The 16,376-nt window shown below is 54.8% G+C and overlaps 1 protein-coding gene across 2 annotated transcripts in view; it reads right to left on the reverse strand.

Annotated features, from left to right (window-relative positions):
• Positions 1–1,975: 1,975 nt before the first annotated feature.
• Positions 1,976–16,376, reverse strand: part of KDM2A (lysine demethylase 2A) — a 95,440-nt gene continuing 81,039 nt past the window's right edge. Inside the window, exons 1-10 of one of the 2 annotated variants that reach the window (XM_075545299.1) lie at positions 15,776–16,211; positions 13,758–13,841; positions 11,549–11,818; positions 10,856–10,987; positions 9,558–9,647; positions 7,493–8,205; positions 6,237–6,400; positions 5,630–5,788; positions 4,595–4,810; positions 1,976–4,424 (exon numbers count right to left, since the gene is read on the reverse strand). In XM_075545299.1, the coding sequence (XP_075401414.1) occupies positions 4,243–4,424; positions 4,595–4,810; positions 5,630–5,788; positions 6,237–6,400; positions 7,493–8,205; positions 9,558–9,647; positions 10,856–10,987; positions 11,549–11,818; positions 13,758–13,841; positions 15,776–16,057 (2,292 nt within the window). In that variant the 5' untranslated portion in view covers positions 16,058–16,211 and the 3' untranslated portion in view covers positions 1,976–4,242. Of the gene's footprint in view, positions 4,425–4,594; positions 4,811–5,629; positions 5,789–6,236; positions 6,401–7,492; positions 8,206–9,557; positions 9,648–10,855; positions 10,988–11,548; positions 11,819–13,757; positions 13,842–15,775; positions 16,212–16,376 lie in introns of those variants that run through there. The other variant, XM_075545298.1, reaches the window with a different exon arrangement.

Below are 16,376 nucleotides of genomic sequence, written 5' to 3' on the forward strand. Positions count from 1 at the left end.
ATGGTCAGAGGGCATCCCCCTCACGCACCTTTCCTGATTTTGAACCATAAGTATCCTCTTGTTTTATTCAGTCGGTCTCATGGCCTATGCACAGGGTTCACATGAACACAATGAAGTGGTCTGAGTTTTTCCTTCACTGCAGTGTTATACTTTATGATTTAGAGTCAAATGCCTTTTGTAGTCAATAAAACACAGGCATCTCTTTCTGGTATTGCTGCTGTCAGCCAAGATTCATCTGACGCCAGCAATGACCCCCCTTGTTTCATGTATCCTTTTGAATCTAGCATGCCTGGCAATTCCCTGTCCATGTACCTCTATACCCGTTGTCGAATGATCTTCAGCAGAATTTTACTTGTGACATTAATAGGAAAATGGAGAGTGAGGGAGCATGGGGATATGGTGGCATGTGTACCTTTTTCCAGGTCATGTTTAGTTTTTAAAAATCCTTTTCTTCGGGGCTCGTACAACTCTTATCACAATCCATACATCCATTGTGTCAAGCACATTTGTACATTTGTTGCCATCATTCTCATAGCAGTTGCTATTTGAGCCCTTGGTATCCGCTCCTTGTGATGGTTAGGTTTTATCTTGAGACAAAGGCGCCGATGAGTTTTTAAAGCAGGGGAAAACTAGTCAAACGTATCTTTTGGATGTTCTGGTGGGATGCATGGAGGACTGGGTTGAACTGGTAAGGTCCTCAGCAGTACTGGTATGGTCTAAGTTCTAATCAATAGTGTTTCAGACTAGGGTGGCGGCAGTGACCAACCAGATGGGTTTCTGAGATAATTTGAGGCAAAATTGACACGCCTCCTTCCAACATGGCCACCTCCATCCTCAAGAAGTTAACATGAAGACCTACTGCCCATCTTTTACTGACTGCTGCAGTGGACTGGAGGTGGTCTTTAAACTGCTGGACCCAGTAGGAAAGGGTAGTACTGCCCCTGAGGTTCTGAGAATGCGTACAGGAGCAGAAAGCTCCTTCTGTCTCCTGAGCAACAGCTGGTGGCTTCAAACTGCTGACTGAGCAGACCGCAGCCCAGCCCATAACCAGTGCCACCAGGGTTTTGATGGGCCAAGTCTTGTATTAACCTGGATCTCTCGGAGATGAAAGCCTGCCAAGGACCTTCCAAATGGGACTTCAGCCCAAAAAGGCTGGGCTCAGGGTGAGACAGTGCTTGGGCCCCATCTAAGTCACACAGCTTCTTGCCCTGCACCTGAGTGGGTATGCTGGGCGCTGGCCAAAGGAAAATGCGACCCATTTGGTGCCTTTGTCTGGCCTGACCTAGGTGCTGGCCTTCCAGCATGAGGAATGAAGATTCAAAATCCCCAGGGCCCCTCAGGGGAGCAGGCTCCCGCCCAGGTCTCACCAAACATTGCCTTCTCTCTTTGCCCCCCAGTGGGGAGAGGTGATGTCATTTCACTTAACTTTTCCACTCATAGCACCTTGAAGAGGGAAGCTGCTACCAGGAGCTGGGCTTTCTGCTGTTGGGTCAGGGAATGCGTGCTCAGTTGTCAGTGTGGGCAGCCGCGGCCTCAGCCACCCACACAGTGCAGGGGACCTGGCTTACTTTCTCTTGGGCATGCACACACCAAGGCAGGAGAGGGTTTGTTCTTGTTTTTTTTGAAAGCCTTTTTATTAAAAACAAAAACACCCCCCAAAAAACCAAATCAAAATATCCCCCACTGGAGGCTAGTTTTTTTTTGTCTTTAAAAAATTTTATTACACAAATAGCTCCCATTTCCATGTGTCACAGGAAAGGCGGCCTTGCTCTTTCTAAAACCAACCCAACTGCCACCCTCGATCCCAGGCCCTCCACGGATCTGCTGAGATGGCGTAGGAAGTAGCCCCTTAATGCTTACATTTAAAATTCCGAGCACAACATTGGAGATGGAGTCTCAATCGGCAACAAAAAATAGATTATTTACAATATTTCTCCGAAAAACAAAAAATAAAAACACAACCAAACCCTTTAAACATAGTGACTTTAGGAGTTTTATTTATGGAACAGTTATTTTTTAATCACCAAGTGATTTTATATTATATATATATAAATTTTCTTCCTTTCCTCTGTGGCTTTCGCCCCGGTGCATGGCGAGATGGAAGGCAGGGTGTCCAGGTTGGTTGGTTGTCGGTGGGTGGGCGGGGCTCAGAGCAGACGTGGGAAACGAAGGTGCTCCACACAGGCCAGCCCTCTTTCCCCTTAGTCCTGACAAGGGCAGCCAGCCAAGCAGGGCATTGGTCCAGATGCCGCCCTGGGTGCCCTTTCTGGCTGCCCAGTTGACATGCCCAGTAGAATGCTTGCTTTTCCAAAACTAAAACCAACCCCAAACACACGCTCAGGTTGGAAATCTCTGTGGATGAAACGTCCCATAGTCAGAGGCACTCTCCCGGCAGTCCCTGCTCCGAAGGGCTCTCGCCACCTCCCCTTTTATCAAAAGACAAAAAGCAAACCAAAAAAAAAAAAAAGGTCTTTTCAGTATTTTCCACAGGAGCAACCGAAAAAAGGCAGGAAGCTTCCAATTATAGGTCATGAACAATAATATTAATAAAGTTTTTGCTCAATACCCAGGGCTCTTTACAGAAAAGTCCCCGAGCTGAGGCACTCTGGAATAAGTCACTGGCATTTCCTCGGGGCCTGGAGACCAACGGAAGGGGGTCGGGGGGGGGGGGGGCAGGGGCGACGCAGACTGGTGTTCGTAAGGTGCAGCCAAGAACCAGCAGAGCGGAAGAAACGGACACAGTGCCCACACCCCACCCTGGCCTACCTCTCTAAATCTGGAAGCCAGTCGTTGCAGGGTCAAAGCTGGGTTGGGTGGCAGAGGGGACACATGTTGTTAGGTCTCTCCTCTGGCCTGGCTCCCTAGCCTGAGGGAGGAGCGGCTGAGACTGGGCTGCAGGACGGGGGCGGGGCAGGGGCAGGGGGCTGTGCTATCAGTACCCTTACAGCCGGGAGCAGAGTGCAAACTTGCGACGTCACCTACGAGCTCTGCCGTAGGTTGCTGCCATGGGCATCTCCTCACACACTTCAATATTGACCCAAAAGAAATTGCGACCTTTCTTTCTTTCCTTTTTTTTTTTTTTTAAAGTGCAAAAAGCTCTCTGCTGCCCTAGAGAGAGGATCTTTGGACAGGCCGTTCAATGCAAAGTAAAAGGGGCAGCCGACGGGGCGCACACAGGGCAGGGCGGGGGGTAGGAGACCCAGCTCCCCCTCCTGCCTTCCGCACACACGCACAGCACACAGCCACACACACAGAGGCACGTGCACACCCCCTTCCCTGGCTGCAGGCAGAGGGCTGGTGACTGGCTTCTAAGCAGGACCCCACCCAGTGGCGACAGGTCGGTGAGCCACTGGGTAAACACAGCCTGGGCTCAGGGGGCCTGGGGCCTGGTTGGGCGGCAGAGGGAGGCATGTGGGCCTCCTCCAGCCTTCAGTGGCCAAGCATCCTGGAAAACCTTAGTCAGGTCTCCCCCAGGACACAGGGAGGGGCAGTGAAGGACCGAACAGGGGACAGGGAGAGGGCGCCTGTCTCAGAATCTGCCTGGGAAGCAATAGAGTAAGGGTGTTCTGGGGGGTGGGGGCAGTTCCAGTGCCTCTGAAATGCCTCAACCCCAGTAAGTGCAATAAGGAGCTCAGAGAGACTAGTGGGAAACTTGGGGGTGGCGGGCAGGTGGGCAACCTTGAGTGGGCTGCCACGAGTGCTGATGGCATCTGGCTCCAGGGAGAGGACAGGAGGACGCACACGAACAGACGAGAGGCCGGAACGTCTCAACAGCACCAGTGTGATGCGTGTGGCCTGGCATTTACGGAGCTGCCGGCCCTCCCTCCCGGGAGAGCTGGGAGAGCGTGGTGGAGCAAGGACTCGCTCGCACTGGACGCCACAGGCGAGCCTTGGGGCTGGGCGGCGTGCTTCCGTGGGGGCCGCTGGCGGGTGGAGGGCCCAGGGCAGGTGAAGTTGCGCAAACACCCCAATCTGAGAGCCCGGCCTCCTGGCGGCAGACAGGCCCCTGGACAGCACCCAGCCTGTGCCTTCCCCTCAGATCCATCTGCGACTCCTTTTTCCTTGGGAAGGAGGGAAGCAGGCAGTTAAGCCTGGCGTCCACCACTCCCTCGCCCCACCTGCAGGGGACGGACTGGGGGATGGAGAGCTGAGGAGCGGTGCTGGCCTCAAGCCCTGCAGGGTCGGGAAAGAGCTCTCCTTGGGAGTTGGGCAGACTGCCTCCTGTTCAGTCTGGGCGGCACCTTAGCTGATCTTCTGGATCAGCTTCTCGTCAGACAGGCAGTAGAGGCTGTTGATGGACAAGTCTGAGATGAAGTGCTCACAGGCTTTCCGAGTGATCTGCTTGCATCCTCGAAGGTCGATCAAGGTGACGTTGGCGATGCGTCGCAAGTAGATCAGGGTCTGGTCTGTCAATTTATTGCAACCTGTGGGAAGGGACACAGGACACCATTCAGCCCACAATACTCAGCCCTGTGGCCCCTTGTCCCTCAAGGGCTGCCTCCCACCCTCCCTTCTCCCAAATGCTCAAAAGTCCCTCTTATCCCCGAGACCGGTTGGCCTCCAGGATGGAGAGCATGGGGCTGCAGTGGCGCACCTGCCATGTTGAGCTCGGTAAGGGAGTAGCGCGTGGAAGACCCGACGGCGGTGAGCAGGTTGGAGGACTGGTCTGTGAGGTGGCTACAGTGACTGAGGTCGAGTCTCGACAAGAGAGGCATGTGGCGGATGATGAGGCGAAGCGTGGCATCCGTGATGTCCAGGCCTGCCAGCCGGAAGTCAGTCATGTTCCGGAGCTTGCTGCGATTGTCCTGACCTGTCCAAGCACGGAAAGGTGACTGGGTCAGCACTCCAGAGACCCTCTAATTTCAGTGGTTCTCAACCGGTGGGTGGCGACCTCTTTGGGGGTAGAACAGCCCTTTCATAGGAATGGCCCAATTAATAACAGTAGCAAAATTATAGTTAGGAAGTAGCAACAAGAATAAATTTATGCAAGGGTTCATGAGAGAGGGGGAACCGGGAGGGAGGGGAAAAATGAGGAGCTGATACTAAGGACACTAGTAGAAAACAAATGTTTGGAGAATGATGATGGCAACAAATGTGCTGGACACAATGGATGTATGTATGTATGGATTGTGAAAAGTGTTGTATGAGCCCCCAATAAAATGATTAAAAAATAATAATTTTTATGGTTGGGGGTGGTGTTACCACAACATGAGGAACTGTACTAAAGGGTCACGGAATTAGGAAGGTTGAGAACCACTGCTCTAGTTCCTCTCCAGTGCTCTGGGTAGCATCAGCTCCCTGCTGGCTGGCCAGCATCCCACCTGCACCCCCGTTGTTGGTGTGGAGCAGAACTGCCTCCGCCATCGGGTGAACAGTGTCCAGGGCAGTTTCTAAGAAGCCAGACACATCATCTTCGGGCCCAGCTGCTGGGCAGGTGTGTGGAATGCTCCACACCCCACTCCGTTTCCGACCTTCACACAAACGTTGTCAGCAGACATGCCGGGCTCTAAAATCTACCAACTCAGGAAACGGACTGTTCTGAGGGAGCTCTTGGTATAACTCCCATGACACTCTGCCCCTGCACACTGCTGCTCTGCCTCCTAGAGACCAGCCCAGAGGAGGAGTCTACCTGGTTTGTCCGCCTGGGGAGTCAGCAGGTCCCGGATCTGAGGGTCCTTGATGCCCACTGCCCACCGAAGATCCAGGGTCCTGAGAAGAGGGCAGCTGGAGGTGCTGAGGGCCGAGACGGCCGACCAGGAGCAGCCCGCCAGGAGGAGGTCTTTCAACCCTGCCAAAGTTGGAAAAGACGACAGCCAATCATACTCTCTCCCATCATGCTCACTCCCAGCCTCCAAGACAAGCTGCTCTGAGAGGGCCACCAGGTTCCCAAGGCAAGGGAATAGCCCCGGAATCCTTCTCATGGCTTCAGTGTTGAAGCAGTCTGCCGAGTTCCTACCAGAGCAATGTCCCATCTCTTCAAGATGTCACAATGCTGCAGGAGAACAAGGGCTTACAAAGGGCAGTGAAGCAGTGTCTGGGCCCTCCTGTGCAGGCTGAGCCACAAGCAGGAACCATGCTCTCCGCAGCCTAGGGCAAGGACTGGCCAGGTGTCCAGAGAGAAGCCTTGGAGAGTAGCAGTTAAGGTGGCCCCAGGTGACTCTAGCTAAGTGGAAAGGCACTGCAGCTCTCCCAACAACTCCGTCAACTGCTGCCGCCGCTGTGCCCAACCTGCTCACCTGGCAGCCTGTTGACGAGCCACGTCAGCTGCTTTTTGGAGATGTTGGTCCAACTGAGGTCAAGGCTGACTGGCTGCCGCTTGCTGATGCCACTAAGAGCTTGGGGTACAATAGCCTTACACCTGCTCAAGTCAATTTTTGTCCAAAGTCTCTTGTCGCAGCACCTGAGACACAAAGGAGAGAACTGGCTGTCGTAAGCCTGGCCACTCTATCAAAGGCACCCTGCTATTGACTGCCAGAGCTCCAGGTGCTGCAGCCCATGCCCCAGGTCCTTCATTGCGGGCTCAGCAAATACCTGCTTTACTCTGGAGAACATGACAAAGAGCCCTTTGTCACCCCTCTCAGCATGCACACAGGCACAAGGGTCAGTCCTCTGGTTCTTTGGCTGGCCTCCAAAGGCCTGAGATTCAGCACCTCCAGAAATAGGGCCCGGAGGGGGTGCTGGCCTTGGTGCCCTCTGTGCATCGAAGTGTGGGACACAGCTGATGGGAAAGGGCTGCCTTCGCATCTGGGCACTCCAGTCCATGTGCCAGATAGCACTGCCGAGGGCCTGGCTAAGGACGTGGTAAAGTATTCCTGTGCCCCTTCGCCCCACACACAAGGTAGGCCACATGTTAGTTCAGATTTATTTATCTGTAAAGATTTTGAAGGTCTTCCCCTATGGCAGCTACTTGCACCCCTAGCACACAGACTGACCAGACAGCTTGCTAACCAGGCTGCTGGGTCCCACTCCTGAAGATTCGGATCCCAGAGTGTGGGGATAGTCCAAGAACCGGCATTTTTGACTCGCTCCCTGGCTTGGGTGCCATCCTTTGAGAACTACTGCAATGGGTGTGTATGTGTGTGTGTGCACGCATGCTCTCCTCACATCAAAAGGTTGGATCTTAGGGTCCCATAGCTTCAGGGCTGCAGGGGAACATCTGTTCTTCATCATGATGAACCCTCCCCTGCTCAGGTCTCTAAGTCAGTCAGAGCTTCCAGATGTGACTGCATGGTGGAGCAGGGGCTCCCAGCTGGTTAGCACCTGCATTTGAATAGCACGCCTGCCATGTGGTCACCTGCGTCACCAGCATAGGCCTGCCCAAGGTGGGCCGGGCGGGTCTCGGTGAGCCCCATTCCTCCACTACTGACAGAGGCCAGTACAGAGGATCTCCCCATCGACGTCAGCAGGCCCACCGGGCCCTGTCCTTAACAGATCAGGTCCAGTCTCTCCTGTCAGCTTATGTGCCCTTGCCCCTGCCCCGTGCCCCGCTCACCATTTATACCATGTCTTGCATACTCGCATACATTCACAAAGGTCTCTGCGGCTGAGGTAGCGGAAGACAGACATCCAGACCTCGCGCTGCATCCAGCTCTCGTTTCCATCTTGAGCCCAAGCGCCCCGGCCGTTTAGCCGGGCTGCGCCCCCCTCCTCCGCGCTGTCCTCGTCCTCATCCGCCTCCTCCTCATCATCCTCCTCACCCCCCAGACCCTCTTCGTCCCCATGCTGAGGGGTTCGGGCGGGGCAGTGCTGCACCAGCACACGCGGGGAGTGGCGAAGGTTGGCCGAGGAGGCTGTGATGGCCTGAAGCTTGGGCACAATGGACGTCCCATGAAGCTCTTTGGTGGGCCTCTGCAGTGTGACCGTGAGGTACGAGCCCCGGATCTTGGCCTTCTCGACCTCAGACAGCTCCTTCTTGCCACTGGGGTTGTTCTCCTTCTCCCGCACCACTGTGCGCTCTGTGGCCTGGAGCCGCAGCAGCTGCCGCCGTTTGAAGCGCTCGTCTCGGCTGGCACTGTGGTGGTCGCTGGGGCCAGCCCCTGGTGATGACCGTGTCACCATGGCCCTAGGTGACACTGGGTCGTGGATGAGCTGCAGCATGGCAGTAGGGGAGTGGGGTGGGGGTGTGAGGGGCTCATCGCAGCTCCGCAGGGGCCGCAGGACTTTGGCTTGCACAGCTTCGTCGTCACTCTCCTCCATTTTCCGTTTCTGCAAAACAGGCCAAGAAAACAACCCCTCAGAGCCTCTCTTCGCCCTCCCTCCCAAGGCTCTGGGCTCCGGACAGCCTCCCTGGCATGCAGTGGTCTCCTCTGAACCTATTATCTAGACTCTTGCCTTGGACAAAACCATCAGACCCTTAGGTGGGTTGTCTGGGAGACCACCGTGAGGAGATAGGTGAGTGTCCATGGACCTAGGCTGAGGGGTCAGACTGGGGCTGCTGGATCTCACACTCTGCCATCTTATTCACTTCTTGTCCCAACCTTTGAATTTTAAATCCCTGTAAAAATCGTCTTGAAAGAGGCCTCCGCTCTGTTGTGTGTTCTCTGGCCACTTTCATAAGCCCGTGGGAAGCAGGCGGCAGGCCTGGGACAGCCACACCCGCTCCACCAGTGCACAGTTCAAGCCCCTCCCAGTCCCCAGGGAGTGCAGTGCAGGCGTGAGAAGGCAAGAAGGAGCAAGCGCCTGTGCGAGGAGGCCAAGGGCCCGCAGTCCCGGAGAGGCTAGTCTCATCTTGTCCTGTGGCACTGGCGCTGGCTCCAGGAGCCAGGCGGTGACACAGACTCGTCAAAGCGCCCACCTGGGGTTCAGTTTCCTGAAGGAGGCATTTCATGTCCCTCAGCAACAAGGCTGGTTTCTTTTCCTCTTTCTGTTTAATCAGCCACGTGATTGCTGAACTTAAATAGAGCGGAAGATGGGCAGAAGCTTCAGCAAAAGGGCAGGGGAAGTCCCAAGCCCCTTGAACCTTTCTCGAACCTGGAGTGGTGGCAGAAGACAGGTTGGCCTGCCTCCTCCGACCTTTGGTGTGACTGGTGCCCATTAGGGCTGGCCACGGCAGCTGCCCTGGGCCAAGGTCATGGCACTGGTTCCTTCGGGGGGGAGGGGTTGCCTGCCCAGTACATATGTGGGGCAGGGCATTCTGGAAGGCCATAAAGGGGCAGATGACAGAAAATCATGAACCTGCCTAACAGGAAACACCACTACACAGCCGTATTTACAAGGCTGCCTCAGGCGGATATCCCCTCAAGTTTCAATCCTCCAGAGAAAGTTCCTCCTACACAGCCCAGTGGGGTCCCTTTCGTGCCACACTCCCAGAAGATGAAAGGGTTCCAGGAATTTAAAGACTCCATGTAGAGCCACATTCAACAGCACACACAAAACTAAAACCCAAACCCCAAGCATGCAAACTCAAACAAAAGAAGAAAACTGCCAGGGGAAAAGCAGAGCAATGCCGGCTCCTCCACTCACCCGCTCGCATGGCACCCTCTCCCCTCCCAGTGCTACCTCCCCACCTCCACCAGGGCCTGCCCCTCACCAGGTGGGTGGAGCGATCTCTCCCTTACCTGGGTCTTCTCAGCGCTGTCCTCCTGGTAGCATTTTGGACACTCCCAACAGTTTGGCAATTCGTCATTAAGCAAGCCCTCTCCATCCATCTGTTGCCAGAGAGGGATGTTTAGAAATCTATCTCATTTTTAAAAAGCCGGCTTGCCTCTTTTTATTAAAGAAATACCAGCACATTGAGAGGAATCATTTCTAAACACACAGGCCCATAAAAGGAGAAAAACTGAGAACCCCTCCAAACCCCACCCCAACCACTGGCACACTGGTCACCCTCACGTATGGCTGCCGAGCAAAGTGAGGCTCAACGAGGAGAGTGCCTCTGTGGGGCAGAGAGTTCAGACTCCTGCCCAGATCTACCGAACCACGATCTTCATTTTGACACCACTGTAAAAACCACCTGGGGAATTCTGTTGCAATGTAGATTCCAATTCAGTTTACTTGGGTGGGGGTGGGGTGGGAGGTCAGCCAGCAATTTCTCCGCAAGGGGTTAACCCAGAACAAACCAGTTGGAAGCCCTGGCTCAGAGACTCAAGACCTGGATGACCATGACCTGGTCTGTGACTTTTGAGTTCTCAACTGTAAGACAGGGTAAATGATCCCACTGGGTTGACAAGGTCGTGATGAAAATGAAATGAATTCTGTATTAGATCAATGGTTTTGCTGGCACACAGTAAATATTCCTTATTAACCACTGTCAATTATCTTAAGATGGAGGGAATCCCCCCCCCCTCCCAGCGATTTTCAAATGCTTATTTTTCCACATTCGAATTGTTCTGGAATCAGGATACTTGTACAGTAAGCTGAAAGCATCTTAGACTCACTGCTGGTCAGAGAGCAGTCATGACCTTGCCCACAACCCCTGGGAATCATCCTGCACTTTAAGGTACACTTCCAATTGGGCCAATCTGTCTGTGGTCTGAACTGCCTTGTTTCATAAGCTCCTCAGGGTTGCTGGACACACATTATGCGCTTGTCAAATGGTAGCTGCTGCCGCTGCCCTCACCACCTCCTAGGAGCTATATTATTCAGAGGTGCATTGAAGGATACAACCTAAGGGTCAAGGTATCCCGGTACAGACTAAGCCGTCCCAGACACCTGCTGGAGGTCAGACTGGAAGCTCCACGCCAGCTTTCCTGCTCTGTCCTTAGGCTGAGCCCCAAGTGTAAGATGCGCACACGCGCGCGCGCGCACACACACACACACACACACACCACCACCACCCCCCGTGATCTCAGACCACTTCCCAGAGAGGGCCCCAGCCCATGCTGCTCCTTCTCCCACTCCAACATCGTCTACTCACCTGGAGGCAGCCAGGATGCACGATCTCGTTGCAGATGCAGCACTCCATGAGCTTCTTCTCAAAGTCCTGTGTCTCCTCATTCTGATCCACCTCTCCACAGAGGGAACACGTGACTGAGTGAGGCAGCCTAGGCTGAAGGGAAGACAGAAACCAACCCATTTCAGGCGCCCCTTAGCTGACGACGGCGATTATCTGCCCCTCACCACTCTCTAACCCCATCCAGGAACCAGGGGCTGCAGGCTGCCCCATGGCTCCCTCCTGGTCGCCCCACGAGTGTTGAGAGTAGAACTGGGCAAATCTGAACCACCAACTTTCTGGTCAGCAGCTGGGTGCTGACCTGTTTGTGCTGCTTAAAGAAGTCATGACACACACCCATATGGAGCGTGGGGACAGAATGTGGAGGGAAAAGTGTGCTGGGAGAGAAGATGAAGAAGAGGGTGAGGGGAATGAAGACCACCAGGAACTAGCTCAGTTTCCAAGTACCCTTTGAGTTATCCTGTTATCACCCTTCAAACGCTGATCTCGTAGCTACCGAGATCGTCTCTAGTGCGAGGCACCTTCCCTCCCAGCTCCGGAGCAAAGGAGCAACTGAAGAAACAAACGGGGGAAAAAAAAGAACTTTGACTGGTCCGCTCCCAGGGCCCTCAGCCCCACCGCTCCGCCCTCAGATTCTTTACCCAGCAGCTCACTCACTGCCAAGCACTGCCGGAGCACGCAGGACTGCTTCATGCGCCCGGGTCCTCCAAACTTCTTCATGTCCCTGCAGTAGTGGCACACGCCACACTCTCCTTGCACACAAGCTTTGCATTTCCGGCAGCGCACTCGTCTCCGCCGGGCTCCGGACACGATAGGGGAGGCGGCGGCCGGCCGCACGGGTGTTAGGCGTGGGGCAGGCTTCATAGTGTGAGGCTTGGTGATGGGGATGGTCGGGAGCCGCACCTTGGGCCTTGAAGGGAATTTCAGCTGCAGAGAGAAAGCGACGAGGTCAGCTAGCTCAGAGGCCTTCCTGCCTGGCCAGGGCAGGGGCAGCAAGCTCTGGCCCTGCACGTTGGTGTGTACACTGCCTGTGGCCCGCCCCTTGCTTGACTAGAGTGCGAAGTTGCGACCCAGACCATCTGATCTCCATCTTGAAGTATCTAGATCTTTCTAGAAAGCTTGCCAGTCCTGCCTTAACCCTCGTAGCTACTAATTCAGTTACAGCCTCTCCTTCTGCTGAGCTATTCAGTTTGACCCTCCTTGAAGCTTTCTGGATAAGTGCCATGTACCCAAATACACTTGGGAAAAAGAAAACAAAAACCACACTCTGCCTTCAGGTCAATTCTGAGGGCAGAGCTGCTCCTGTATGTAGGTCTCTGAGACAGAGCAGCTGGTGGTTTTCAACTGCTGACCTTGCAGTCAGCAGCCCAATGTATACCCACCGCTCCTCACAGCCCTGGCTCACGCTCCTGTAAAGGGCTGTTGAAGTCTTGGAAAGCCACAGGGGCAGTTCTACCTGGTTCTGTAGGTCCCTCTGCGTCTGACCGACTTAATGGCACTTATGAGTAAGATTCGACTCGATGACAGGATGGCAGGGAGACCCCACTCAGGATGCACTCCTAAGATAGACCACGAAGGGTCGGAGGTAAAGCCTGGTCTCCTCTCCCTCTCCAGATCTTTGAACCAAGCCTCAGAGCCAGCATACTGCAAGGTTGCCAGGGCCGCACCTGAACAAGATCCCCAGGTTAATTTCTATGGCTACTGAAGACGCACCTGGGGGATTTGGTTCAAATGCAGGTTCTGATTCAGTCTCCAGGGTGGCAGGACAAATTCCCAGCAAGGGGTCCAACCAGAACGGACCTGTCAAAGCCTAGGTATGTGGCACACACTCTGGCAACAGAAACCCCTTGAATACCTATTTAGAATTTCAGCCCGTATATTTACCCCGTGACCTTTTCAAGGACAAGAAGCATGTCCCTTTATACTGGTTTAATTTCCAAACATGACTCAAAACATTTTTCTGATCTGAAATGCTTCAACAGCCAGAGATGGCCAGGTGGGCACCAGCTTCTAGGAAGCAGGTAATAAAGTGGCTCTTTACAGACCATCTTCCAGCCCCGCCCCTTTACATCCTACCTAGCTGCCCTTGGAATGTGATGACTCAGCATGTGTCTCTGAGGAACATTCAAACCCCCACTGCTATGAGTTGATTGGGCCCATGTTGATCCTGACCCTATAAGACGGAGGTAGAAGTGCCCTTCGAGCAGAGAGCCTCCTCTTTCTCCTGAGGAAACGCTTGTGGTTTTGAACTGCTGGCAATGTGGTCAGCAGCCCAACATGTGACCCCACTATACCCGGAGGGCTCCTTAAAGAGGGGTCTCCATTTACTGCTCAGACTCACAGCCAGAATAAAATGCTACCACTCCCTCACTTTCAAGAAATAACCTTCACAGAGGGCAATATGGGCACCTAGTACTCAGGATCTATCTGAGGAGGCCTCAAAATGCACAACTGACGACGATCAGCTGATGGGGACCACCTTCCTCCTCTCCCACTGAATTTGAATTTGGCAAAGCACAGTCTCCCACAACAGAGCACCCCTCCTCCCTTGCTTTTTGAATAGATTTACATCAAAGATCCAATAGGTCACAAAACAAGAGCAGGTCCACGCTGGGGACCAACGGCACATCTGGCCATCACATCTTGGAAGGCGGCCTCGGGGTTTGATAGTTGGGTTAGGACAGTCGCCTCCAACCAGAGCCCATTCATTCCCCTGCCCTACAAGTCAGCACAGACTTGAGTAATGATTTTCTGTTAATGTGCCCAGAGCTGCCGGAGCTCTAGCTCTGTTTTCCTTCCCGGAATGGCAGCGATTGACTGGAGAACAGGCCGGAGAAGCCAGAAAGGCCCAGCAGAAGTTTCTTACCTTATCCCTTTTTGGCCACTGTACTATGGGAACTCCAGTGAGGGCTAACTTGGGATCACTGTTGGCAAGCTCTTCCAGAAGAATCTATGGAAAGGACAGGAGAGAGAAAAGAAGGGTACAATGAACAAAGAGTTGGCCATCCCCACAGTATCCAGATTTCACATCACATCAGTCCCTCTGAGCACTTGAGCTTGGCCTGCTCAGGCTGGGCCCTGCCATGGCCTTGGCCCCCACCCCTCACTTGTGATCCCACTGTACTGTTTGCACCTATACACTGTTATGCAGAGACTGGTGCTACACCTGGGACAGTAAACCTGCACCCATAACAGCCCGTGGCTTTTCCCACACCACTTCCTGAATGCCATCAGCAATAAGCAGGGCCCTTGTGCTGCAGATGAAGCCCTGAGACCCAGAGCAGACTGGATGGTACAGGCAGGCCTAGGACAGAGTGAGCCTTTAGGTCCTGGCTCAACCCATGGCTGGTTACAGATGGCTCTCCTCACCCAGCCTTCTCTTACCTCCCCCCCACCTACCCCACCACCATGGCCCCTTATTCTCTTTCTGCCCATCTGCTGGGGCAGGGGCAATCTTTGGGGCAACAGTTCACATGCTTAAGCCAATCTACCTGGAAGGATTTGGGGAACACCACAAAGTAAAAAACATGAGCCACACGGGCTGAATGTTATTTAGACACACTTTAAAAGCTTTCAACAAACACATTTCTGAAATTCAAACCTCCAGGCCAATGAAATCCCCTGTCCTCAGGAAGACTAGGGCAATGGTGACAGCAAAAGAAAGGTACCCTGGAGGCAGGTGACATTGGTCCCTTCCTGGTTGCCCCAAGAGTGCCCAGGACAGGGGTTGATTTAGGGGAAAGAAAACTCCGTCCCGGGCAGTCAGCATGCCTCAGAGGTTCGTTGGCTTGCAGAAGTGGGAGGGCATTCCATGCCCAGGCACTTTCACCCCGAGTCAAGAGCCAGAGAGCTGGGCAAGACCCTCCACTCCCAACCTAAGGACCTCCTCTGCCAAGTCTCCAGATGCCTCCCACCCTCCCCCAAAAGGATTTCACTTGCAGCGTTTTATTTACTTCAAGTTGCTATGGCACCCTATTCTGGAGCCTCCTGTTAACACCACACTGCGTGGGGGTGAAGAGGCGGGCTGTGTGCCACGTGGGGCTCTGGTTTGGGCTCGCCAGCTCCCTAGGGTGAAAGCCCTGGTCCATTCAACCAGTGAGCTGTGAGCACCCGCTCCCCTCCCCCACTCACAGAGCAGGACTCTGCCCATTTCCTCTGCCCGGGGCCACTGTCCGCAAACAGGGACTTTCCACTCTCGGCGGCAGCACAGCCCCAGACAGCACCATCGATAGAGAGAGAGAGAGAGAGAGAGAGAGAGAGAGAGAGAGAGAGAGAGAGAGAGAGAGAGAGAGAGAGAGAAGGGAACTTCGTGGCGCTCCCCCGGGGCCCCGGCACACCCAGACTCCGGGCCAGGGGTGGCGGGGTGGGGGGGGTGGGGTGGGGTGGGTGAGTAGAATGCAGATTTCCTCCCTAACCCCATGTGGCCAGGCGACCCACCTCCCCCCCCCTGCCAAAGAACATCCTTCGCACAGGGAAAAAAAGCACACTCCTCCAGCCAAGGCCCTTCCTGAGCCAGAAAAAGAAGCCACCAGCTCAGCCAGAGGGGGCTTGGGGCTGAGGGCTCCGGGGAGTGAGAAAGATGGACAGGCAGTCGCCTGTTTTGGCTCCGGGCCTCTGGGAGCACCTTCACTGCCCGTCTCCCACCCTATGGGTCACAGGCAGGGAGGAGACCCAGGTTGGCTGGGCAGAAGAGGCGAGCAACCCACTTCACCAGCACATGCCAGCCACCCACCGAGAAGCAAGTGCAGTGACGGCGACCCCCAAAGTCACACAGCAGAGTCCTGAGCCAGCCCAGCAGGCAGCTCTTCGCCCTCTCCAGAGAGACAGTCCCCACCAGCACACACCACCCCCAAAGCCCGAGAGGGCTGCTGCCGTCCGCCTGACCTTGCGTCTCACCGCTGCCCAAGCTCTTGGCTGAAGTTTCCCCAGTGTCTTTGTTTTGCTTTCTGGGTCGGAAGTTGTGCCGAAGGAGTTAGATTGTCTGCCTCCAGGAAAATCCCACTTCACTTGGACATTCTGGAAGCTCCCCCAGCACGGCCCTGGGCGGCTGGCCCCAGCCTGCAGGCTCCCGGCAGAGCAGCACACAGCTCCACTCCCTGCCAGCCCTCGCTCGCTCGCTCGCGCGGCTTCCTGTGCCTGTGAACAATGCTGCTGCGTCACCCACATGCAGCTCCCAGAAATGCTTTGCAACGGAAGGCGGCAGGCGGGGAGCCGAGCAGCCGCGGCCCAGGCACTGCAGCCGGGAGGGAGGAGGCGGAGGCGGCGGTGAGCGCGGGACGCCCCCTCGCCATTGGAGGAGCTGCCTGCCGCCGCCCTGCAATCGGAGAAGCCAAGGCGGCTCAGCCGCCTCCACCAGGCGCCAGCAGGGAAAGGGCGGCCTTAACCCATTCCTTTTCCCATCCCACATTCGTCCTTGCCTCATCCACACCCTCTCCTTCCACCACCTCGTATTATCACAGCCAGTGTACTTAGTGGCTGAACACAC

This window comes from Tenrec ecaudatus, chromosome 4 (assembly GCF_050624435.1).
Source record: "Tenrec ecaudatus isolate mTenEca1 chromosome 4, mTenEca1.hap1, whole genome shotgun sequence".
NCBI lineage: Eukaryota > Metazoa > Chordata > Mammalia > Afrosoricida > Tenrecidae > Tenrec > Tenrec ecaudatus.